Source organism: Paralichthys olivaceus, chromosome 8 (assembly GCF_024713975.1).
Source record: "Paralichthys olivaceus isolate ysfri-2021 chromosome 8, ASM2471397v2, whole genome shotgun sequence".
NCBI lineage: Eukaryota > Metazoa > Chordata > Actinopteri > Pleuronectiformes > Paralichthyidae > Paralichthys > Paralichthys olivaceus.
In genome coordinates this window covers 18,680,936-18,691,907 of record NC_091100.1, presented here as the reverse complement: position 1 = coordinate 18,691,907, position 10,972 = coordinate 18,680,936, and the positions used below count along the sequence as shown (strand labels likewise).

Below are 10,972 nucleotides of genomic sequence, written 5' to 3'. Positions count from 1 at the left end.
GCTAAAACTCCTACACTGAGGATACAACGTATGGCCTGTACCTTCAACTTGTAAAGTTGTCTGTTTAGACCAGAGACTGAATATTAAGACGACATGACAGCATCCCAAAAGTTTAGCTAGAACAACTCAATCGCCACCTGGTGGATGGCTGCAGTATGGGTTATAAATTCCATCTCCTCCATGTTAGTGGATGAGACATGGATAAAAACAAAAAGAATGGATTTTTGCCTGTGTTTTATGTGATCAGTTTGCAGAAAACTTCTTTGCACATGGTATAATATGCAGTTTGTGATCTCAATACATGTACATGCAATTTGATGATAAGGGGCCAATCAACCTTGGCTCTCTGAGTGTCCTTCTTGTTAGCTCCTCCAAAGAGCTAATGTTTTCATCTGCATCTGTAATCTGGGATTACACAAAAAACTACTGGATGGATTATTATTAAACCTGGTGGAAGGATGTAGTTAGGGTAGGGAAAGAACCCATTAATTTTGGTGCTGATCCGGATCAGGGGGCAGATCCAGGTATGTTTTTTCACTTTGTGAAATAATCCGGATATTGTGAATTAAAATGATAAGGGGATTGTTGGATCTTGGCCCGGTTAAAAGTTTTTTTTTAGTTTTTTCTCACTCTAGTGGAGGGTCAAAGGCAAATTGTGATTTGGGCTATGAAAATAAAATTTGATTTAATCGTTGTTTGTATGCACACTTTCTATATTAAAATACCACAAATTACACAGTAAAAATATAATAGAACATCTTTACAGTAAATTCCCTCAATCCACATGACATTGTTGGTAAAGTAAATGATGCATAAATTTACAGTAACTTACTGTTTTGGAAATTATGGTAAATCACTAGTTGAGACATTTGGTACAGTAGTTCATTGTTTGATATTATACAGGGTGAAACATCATGATTAACAGTTGTGACTCATGATTGGTCAAGGATGTGTATCGCAAGGCTGTATGCCCCTGATTCCTACTGCACAGACTGTGGCTCCAAATGCGCAAGATTGGGACTGTGAATGGAAATAAAATTGCTCAGCGTTGAATGCACGCACGCACGCACGCACGCACGCACGCACGCACACACACACACAGGGAAGGAGAATGCCAAAGAGAACAGAGGCTTGTCAAAGCTCCACAGGGGCAGCGACGCAATCACTGACGCACTGATGCTCTCCTGCCAGCGAATGGTCACTGAACACTCATAATGTTTTTTTTCTTTCGAGCAGTTAGGTGCATAATATCTCTTTGTTTGGCTCCACGTACGTCAACATAAAAGCTAATAATCTTTGGTCCTATGACTAACTTCACTTGCCAGCTCCTTTTATTTTTTTTGCACCCCAAACACACTTAGCCTCTGTGAGCCACACAGAGAATGTGACACACGCTTGTTAACGAAATATGATGGAGAGTTTTTATATCCGGACATACACTTCACATGGTATGATCACAAACAGACAGGGAGCTGATATGAATGAATGATTTAAAGGAAAACCAAACAGAAAAGCGAGCTGAAGGACTGTGGTTTATTTTCTGTAAATATAAAGACCCTTTCAACTTCAATAGCAAAACACATACACACACACAAACTTGGTACATAAAGACTCACAGAGCTGCATAATGTACACTTCTGTCAGAAGACTCCTAAATTTTACAGAAAGCTTTTTACAAAGCAAACTTACATTTCAAGAATGATCACACAAGCGGTATCGTCATGAGAATTAATAAATCAAGCAGTTCGGCATAAATTTAATTTAAGCTCATCTCGATTAACTCTGTCTCACTCACTCATGCACGCACTCACTCATGCACGCACTCACTCATGCACGCACGCACGCACACACACACACACACACACACACACACACACACACACACACACACACACAAATGGGCAGCGCAAAACTGTTCATAGTGTCCTTTCTGCTGCAAGGCAAAAGTAAGCCTTAAGCGTAGGGCTTTTCTCCCTGTTCGTCTCTATGAATGTCTCAAACTAAATGTTGCTCCGTCCTCCAGAACTTCAACCCATCCTCAGTCTATGTCTATTTGACATGGGTTTGTTCCGGCTGTCTGTGCTCTGATATAAAGCTCCCGGAAATCCTTGTAGCGAGGTGCACAGCCAAGCCAGGCATTTCCGAAATGGACAAATCCAGTCAAAAGGTACTCATCTCCTCCAGGATGCAAACCGCACTGTGAAGGGACATTGACACGCCCACCCCAGCTTCGCCCTCTGGCTCCGCCCCAAACGAACACCCTGCTCTTCTGACGAAACACCCGGCTCATGGTCACCACAACAGAGGAGTGGTCGGTGGAACCTGATGCCATACCTCGAAAGAAGCCACTTCCAGCTACAGAGACGGGAACAGGAGAGAAAAAGATATATGATTAAATCAATAAATAAAATTTAGCTAATATTAACATGAATTAAAGCAAGAACAAATAACTACATATAACTATATATAACAATATTTCTCTTTAAAACGTTTGATCAAAAAGTAAGTAGATGAGCAAGATAACATGTGTTCCATCTAGATTTTTATAGATGTCATTTCCAGCCTTTGTGCTAAGCTAACCGGCTGCTGGTGTTAGCTTCATGTCACCTGTAAAGACCATAGACTATAAATAAAAAATAAATTACGCATCTCCATTTCTCCAAAGACATGGGTGCTGCCATCTCGTGCTGGTGATGTCTCAACTGTCAATCATGATGTTTTACAGCATTAAATATCTAACTGAAACGAAACTTACTAGGAAATTAAACACTGGAACATACATTTTTGTGATGAGGACTACCTAAAATGTGAGAAACCATATTTGAAAACCCTGCCTCCACCAACATGGAGGAGGCAGGTTTTATGAAATATACTGCAGCCAACCACTGGGTGGCAATCAAGAAGCTTTGGCTTGACTTTTGGGACTGACAGGTTCAGACCTGGTTCATACTCTATGGTTCCCAAAACAGTCAAACTGATTTTTTATGTATTGCTGTGACTCTTTGTGTATTTACCAAAGTCGCTGGTACAAACAGCCATGAGGAGCTCTTCATCCGAACAGGGTTTACAGTTAACTGAAATGGAAAACACACAGAAGAAGATCAAGTAAAACACTCATTTTGAATAATTTTATGTAATTTTACTATGAACAAAACTTTTTATTTCCATGATCCATTGTCTTTCCTTGTTAGCTCTTGTCTTATCTTATTATATGTTTCAGCATCACCATGTTTCCTGTCTCTCTGTGGTGTGGCTGTTTGTGAGACATCAAAAGAAATGGAGAGTATGTGAAGGAGAACAGCAGGTGAGGGACGAGACCTAATCAGAGAATTAACCTTTGACCCTGTCAGCTATCAAAACAGCTATAAAACACCTAGACACACACACACACACAGGCTTTTCTCTGTCTTATTACAGGAATGCAGTCCAGCCTTCCTCTCCACCCATCGTCCCTCCCCTCCGCTTTACTCATACGGGTGGGCTTTACACAATTTGCCCTATTTTAGCAGGGATCTGTTCTTGATTGACAGCTGAGAGGGGATTGGCTGACCCCTGTGCCTGACCCTAACAAGACCTTTTGATTGGCCTGCTTGTTTTCATAAGACTGGCAGAGACAAGGGCGTGTGGGAGTGAGGAAGTGGGGGAGGACAGAGTGTCGGAGAAGGGCGGCACGTAGGTGAGATGAAGAAACAAGGGTGAAACGTTAATGTGGCCTGTCGCACACAAAAGCTTTTTTTCCTTCAAGCTGGTCTGTCATGTTCACTTAATGTCAGAGAACTGTGTCAGGCACAAGAACATTTAAGACAATTATCTACTAATTACATATCATTTACAAAACAACTGACAGAGAGAAGGTCAACGACAAAAGGACCTGAAGCTTACAAGACATTTAAATGATCACAGCGCATATTTAGCTCTATTTCAATGCAATGCTTCAATGTTACCATCTATCCTCAGCGGATGATAATGGCGCAAGCAGGAAATGTATTTAAAATATATATTTTAACGCAATTTTATTTTCTGCTCTTCACAAAACCTGTGTAGGCTTCTTATTGTTTACCTTCTAGATAGATTTTTCTCTGTCTCATTATAAAAGGAATAAAGTTATAAAGCCAACTCTTCCGAAAACTCCAAATCAAAGTTGCTTTACGGCACCGACAATGAAAAAAGTTCAACAGCCCCTTTTCACAACAGGAACATTACGCTGATGTAAAGTTTGGGAAAATAGTCTGAAATCCAGCAGTAGAGTTGGATTTGGTGGCACATGACTCATCACAGATTAATGCCCACTGCAAAACACATGAGCTAAACACAAATAAGAACTAGAGCCTGACCGACAAATACAACCGAATATATAGAACTTGAATTAAGAAAATAAACATATTTTTTAAATGTAAAATGTAAACACAAATGCACATCTTTTCTGAAAATAAAAGTAGAATACAAGTTTACATATTGGTGCATAATGGCAAACATAAAGGCTGATACATAAATGTCATATCGAATGTTTTTTTATCAGCCAGCTATTATAACAATCAGGCTCTATACGAACCCTCCTTTTGTACTACAGGAATACCAGCTTAAGAAATAATTATGTGTGCACACTTACCTAAACCCGGTTGCAGGAATGGATACATGTGAGCCCCAGGCCCCTGACTGGGCACCAGCTCATACTGGAAGGCTGTGATCCTTCGGCTGATGTCGCTCTGTGGGATGGCTTCCACAAAGAGAGCTCCCTCTGCCAGGTTGAAACAGTGCACTGTGCTCTGAGCCTGGTTGCCCTCGACCATCAGCAGCCTGAGATCTCCGGCACGCTCCACGTACATATGAGAGCCCTGAAACAAGAAGATATAATGTTCAGTATAAACAAACAGGAACTCTGGTCTCTATTGTGAGTCATGAAAACTACTGTCGCACTTTACCTGGGAGTAAGTCTGGGGTTTGATGCACACATTGAGGCCTGCCACATGTCCCAACGAGGAGTCAGTGTTTGGCCGCAGGTTGACAATAATGGCACCGATGGGGTAGAGCCACTCCAGAGACCCCTGAGAGCAGCGAAGGTAGATCTGCTCCACATCTCTGCGATGGGACTCGTGGCTCAAACCACTACAGGTGAGAAGGCAGAACATCTCATTATTACCGTGTTTACACATACAGTATATTCAGATGAAATCAAATGAAGAGAATGAAATGTGCTTCAACTACATGGCAGAAAACATGAAAGAAACACAAAGAGGTTCCTTTATGAGACTGTACAACAATCTAAAATCTGATCTTTCAGGTTGGACTGAGGTGGTCTCCTGTCTGACGTGCATTCAGCTTCCTCAGCACCATGAGGTGACTGGGCTATAAAGTGGATAGAAGTGTGAGGTTGGTAAACTTTACGACACTGAGAGCGAAGTACAGGTTTTTATTGTTTATGGCTTTGAGGAGTGATCAAAGACGCCATATGGCTGTGTTTAATTAAGATAGGAAGTGGAGCAGAGACATTCCTGTTATCAGTACATTTCTCAAAGCACATTTCAGTTGTGGCACTAAACCAACACAGTCTCTCAAAGTCAAATGAAGGCGCCTGTCTGGTCCATGATTTTTTTTTTTGGAGTCGTTTTACTTTCTGAGATGAGTGATTGTGCAAAAAAAAAATCACAAAAACATGGATCAACGAGATATGAAAGCAAAACTTGACTGAGGTGTCACCACAGGTTAGAACAAAACAACCTTCATTTCCATCTGCTGCCAATATAACCAGTTATTTCACTGACCTTGCAGAGCTCTTCCTGACAATAACATCAAATCTGAATGTACTAATTAAACTCTCGTGCCTCTACTTCATCTCAGCATCGAAATTCAGTCTGATGGACAAAAGAACTACAATCACCCTCTCATGAGTCTCCTGCTCCCAGTAAATATTTACTCCTTGGATAATACATGCCTTTTGGCCTATCTACCAGTATCACTTTGTAATGGATTGATCCGATCTCCACCTTCTAAACTGAGATTGATCTAAAGTCCTTTGTTCAGCTCCATCATCCTCACCTTCCTTTCCAGCTGCACTGGTCGCTGGAGTACTGTGCCACGGCCCGACACAGCAGGAGCACGGCCGCGATCCAGTGCGCAGCCCACGGCCGGAGCATGGTCCCGCCAGTCGGTGCCCGGGCGGTCGCCTGGATCCCGCACACCAAACCGAACCCAGACCAGCCAAACCAGATGGGACTAGCCGTGCGCTCTGCGGCTCCAGGACCGCAAAACGATCCAGTCGAACAGTTGTATCCTCCCCAGAGTCCCGTGCGTCCAGCGTGCGTCCAGGCTACATGGCGGGTTCAGGCGAGGCGAAGTGTGAGAGTCCGAGTCCCGAAAACATTTTGACTAAACACTAGTCCAAAAAGCAGAGGTGTGCGCGCGCAGCAGGACAACACAGACTGTGCAAAAAAACTTCTCCTGTGTGCGTAACGCTGAGCGTCACCAGGGGCGCGTGCCAGCAGCTGACTGCGCCTGAGTGACACGCGAGTGCTCGCTCCAAACCCCTCCCACACACTCCCCCGAGAGAGAGGGAGAGAGAGGAGAGTCCTCCACATCTCTAGTTAACATTAAGAACACCATCCAACTCTAATACAGATTGGACTGACATGGAGCTGACCACAGCTAGTGATGAGGGTAGAATGAGTAAATACAGTCTACTAATGGTGTGAGGCTCAATCAATACTGACATAAAATGTTTAACAGAAATTTGTAAAACTGTCGTGATGCTAATTCCATGAAAAGTTTGGGAAAAGTGTGTCAGGCACAAGAACATTGAAGACAATATTCTACTAATTACATGTAATTGACCAAACAACTGACAAAGAGACTGTCAACGACCGCAGACAATGAATCTTATTAGTAGCTTACTGCATTTCGTTGCTTTGTACTTGTGACATGTGCAATGACGGTTGCATTCAAGGGCACTGTCACACACAATTTTTTTCACAAAAGCTGTGTAGCCTTCTTATTGTTTATCGTCCAGATATAATTTTTCTCAGACTCATAAGTGCAATAACGTTTGACAACCCTTTCTAACAAAAATATTATGATACTGATGTAATAAAAAGTTTGGGAAAACAGTTTGAAATCCAGCAGTAGAGTTGGATTTAGTGGCACGTGACTCATCACAGATTAATAACAACTGCATAACACAGCAGTTGAGCTGAATACAAATAAGAGCTACAGCCTAACAGAGATTGATTTTTGGAGGCTGATACAAATATAATGGAGTAAAACATTTCAGATACAATATACCTGCAGATATATATATATGTAGACTGCAGTATGTAGACTGCAATTGCATTGATTCCTAAGATATCGATATAAAACTCTTATGACAAAGAAATGTAGTTCAGGTTTAAGATTTTACAGCTTAGGCACATACCTTATGATAAAGAGAAAACACAATTTAGACCAATTTACCCAATGTAAAATATGAACATAAATGCCCATCTTTTTTTGTTTATTCTGTTAAACAAAAGTTTTTATATCTGAAAAGAACAGAATCCCGAATGTGAGTCTGTCAGCAAACAAAATCATTTCTATTCTATTCAGCCTGTCAGCAACTAATACTGGAGAGGTTCCTCACCATACCAGAGTGAAACCGTGTGTGTGTGTGTGTGTGTGTGTGTGCCTCCTGGCTTCATAAACACATGGATCATATTATGGCAGTGTAAATGAAAGCAGTATGCAGCTCTGGAGGAGCAGCATCCTGTGACTTCTGCAGCTCTAACATTGTCAAACAGTCAATTCTCTTTTCTTAAACACAGTGAAATCATATAGGTTTATTTATTGGATAAATAAGGATTTAAGGCTGACTTGATCTATTTTCTATATCATTCAGTATGTTTCCACATCCCCGACCTCTCTCTCCCTCTCTCTCTGGAGAAGGAAAGCCCCCTGACATAACACAAAGTCACACATGTGCTCTAAACTGCCCGTTTGGTTCTCAGGCAGTTTTCCCGTGAGAAAACAGTCGGAACTGAAAGCATGTTACTGACTCGTCACATTCCCCCGCACAGCCCGAGCAATGTAACGCATTTCGAGAAAATACCGAAACACACACTATCTTACACAGCCCCCAAACCACCGCCCCTCACTCTCACACTCACTCACACTCACACACACTCACACACACACACACACACACACACACACACACACACACACACACACACCCACACCCTTTGATGATGGGGAATAAAAAGAACATCCAACCTGCTAAAAAGTAGCTTCATAACAAAGCATTATATATTTTTCAGTAATACAATTATTAGTTTCAGCTTTATAAATGAGTTAGAAACCATCAAAATAGAATTTTGTGACAGGGTATTAAATATTCTTAAAACAAATTAAACCATGTGATCACTTACCGAAGAACTGCAGGAGAAAAAATTATTTATTAACAACTTATCAAGTATTTACGGAAGAGGATTAGGGCCACTGTGGAAAAAAAAGTGAGTTCTGACTTTTTTCTCAGAAGTATGTTTTTTTTTTTGCAGCTTGATTGAATTCAAGACTGATGGGCCTTGGCAGGGGGTATGCGTTCTACTGGATGCTATTGTTGTTTGACCTTCTAGAGAAGAGCTCCAAACTATCTGCACCAACATCCATTACACACACCTTATAACACATTTCTTAATAGACGAACAGCATGTATAAAGGCCAATAGAATGACTAGCAGCATCTATAAAGCATTATCATATGACTTATTAACCACTAAGAAAGCCATTACTTAAAAAAAGAAAATAATGGGTTAGGGTTAAACTGGATTTGGACTGAAGGCCATACTGAGCTCAAGTGTACAGAAAGTCACTGAAACAGATAAAAATAGATTGAAATAGATTTGATTTCACGATAAGCACAATAGGAGGCCAAAGATCTGGAGGTCGCAGAGGAAGCCGAGGCTGCTGATGTGTCATTTGACCTCATGTGCTCTTTCACCATATGAAGTATTTACAGAGCAGCAGACTCTGACTCGCTCCCCTCATCCCCCAGCCGTTAACCTGGCTCTCCTCATGCGGCCTGACACGAGGAACTCTGAATCTGTCTGCACATTACCTCACGAAGCCACTCACATACCTCTATCTCTCGTTTCAACCTTCCTGACCTCCATTTCCTCATTACTCGCGTGCAGCACGCTCCATTCTCTTTTTAAAAAACCTTTATTTATTCATCGGAGGGCAACTGAGCAGCTGCTCTGGATGTGTTTGGAGGTTGAGTGCCTTGTTCAAGGGTAGGGAGCTGCAAATTATAAGGATAAATTCAACAGAGTAGCCCCAGCATGTTGCCAGTATCTCCATTTCAGTGACGGAGACCAACACGTCTCACTTGGAGAAACACAGAGATGTTGAAATGAAGGAATGTGGTAACGTTCCGAGTGCCATCAGTGTCTGACCTCTGTGAGCTCCTTTCACACAAACACACCCGACTCGTATCACTCTTCTTTATCAGCTGCACTGGCAGAGAGCACACAGCTGTATGTGTATGTGCATTTTTTCAACACGCGTGCAGGTTTATTTGACCAGCGAGGGCAGGCAAGCTCCAGGGTCAGGGTCATTCATTTTGTGTGTGTGTGTGTTATCAGTCCTGATGTCTGCACAGAGACGGAGTTTAAACACAGAGTAAAGCTCTGTTTACTCTCTTTCTGAGTCTCCTCCATAGATTCTCCATTAGAGCTCACTCTGATCACCCACCAAGTGCTTCATCACAGGGGCAGAGTGGCTGAAGCAGACAGGATGCATTAGACTGAGTGTGGTCTTACCTAAACATCTTACTTTCATTCATTACTTTTTAAAATATATGGAGCCCATTTGGTGGACATGTATCCAAAGCACCTTAAAGCTCCATGTCTGCACACACTTTGAATATGAGCGGCCACAAACCACCTTCAAGCTGTTTCACTCACATACAGCAACAGGTGAACCGAGGTGATAAACGTACTCAGTGTGTGTTCAATAGCTTGAGTGGATCTGAGGCTGATGGGAAATGTGTTAGTTTCGGGGTTTTGGTCATAAACTATAAATTGAAGATACTCAAATGTCGGCCTGATGATGGCACTAGATAAGAAGAGATTCATTACTATAACTCAAGTGCATCCTGTGGGGCCCATGAATATACCAAAACCATTCAATCACGACAGCTCCCTAAAAGTGAAGCGTCTCAGTTGGCTGCTCTGTAGGCCATGAATGCTACCTCTTCAGTTCAAATGTTCTCAAAGGTGGTTTCTGCTGTTTTAGGTCATTCTAAACACAGTGATGTTTTTTCCAAGAGCTCATTTAAAGTTTGGTTTTAATTTGATGCTGTAAAAAATGCAGTAAAATGTCATCATTGGTCAAGCGTGCGCATCGGCGGGACCTTGCTACCGTGGCTCCATCTATCTACTGTACAGACTCTGGCTCCAAATGCACAAGATCACGGTGTTTATATCCGGGATATTTTGGCTTCATTCATGGACAGAGGGAGGAAGTGGAGACGTGCATATATTGTAGTACATGGAATAGTATAATTAACAGTTAATTGAATATCTTTGGATTTTAGATTTTTGGTCAGCCAGGGAAGATGAAAAGTGCTTGTATTAAAATGTTCAGCCTTTTTACAGACAACATGAAAAATCAATTACTCAGATACTAACCACCAGATAAACTGAAGATAACTAAATATAACCAGTCCAGCTGTAAAGAATCCCAGCCCTGAGGAGGACATGTCCTTGTTTAAGTGTTTGTGTGTGGAAACAGGGAGAGGGTGGAGGGGTCTAGGTGGAGACTAAGTGCTAAATGGATGTGATATTTTTCTCAGCACCTACACTGCGGTACTGCACAATGGGGGCAGAGCTCTGGCCTTTTACCTCAAACCTACCTGTTGTCTACATTAAATCAGGCACAAACACTGCTGCAATTTATTAAAAACATAGTGAAACCAAACCTCAATTATTCTGTACATCCACACCAGC

The 10,972-nt window shown here is 41.9% G+C and overlaps 1 protein-coding gene across 1 annotated transcript; it reads right to left on the bottom strand.

The window, feature by feature from the left end:
* Positions 1–1,519: 1,519 nt before the first annotated feature.
* Positions 1,520–6,423, bottom strand: metrnlb (meteorin like, glial cell differentiation regulator b). Its single transcript, XM_020083757.2, has 5 exons — positions 6,037–6,423; positions 4,923–5,106; positions 4,610–4,835; positions 3,015–3,074; positions 1,520–2,355 (listed from the first exon to the last, which is right to left on the bottom strand). Exons 1-5 carry the CDS (start codon positions 6,132–6,134, stop codon positions 2,039–2,041), a joined length of 885 nt encoding a protein of 294 aa, XP_019939316.1. The 5' UTR covers positions 6,135–6,423; the 3' UTR covers positions 1,520–2,038.
* Between the last annotated feature and the right edge of the window lie 4,549 nt (positions 6,424–10,972).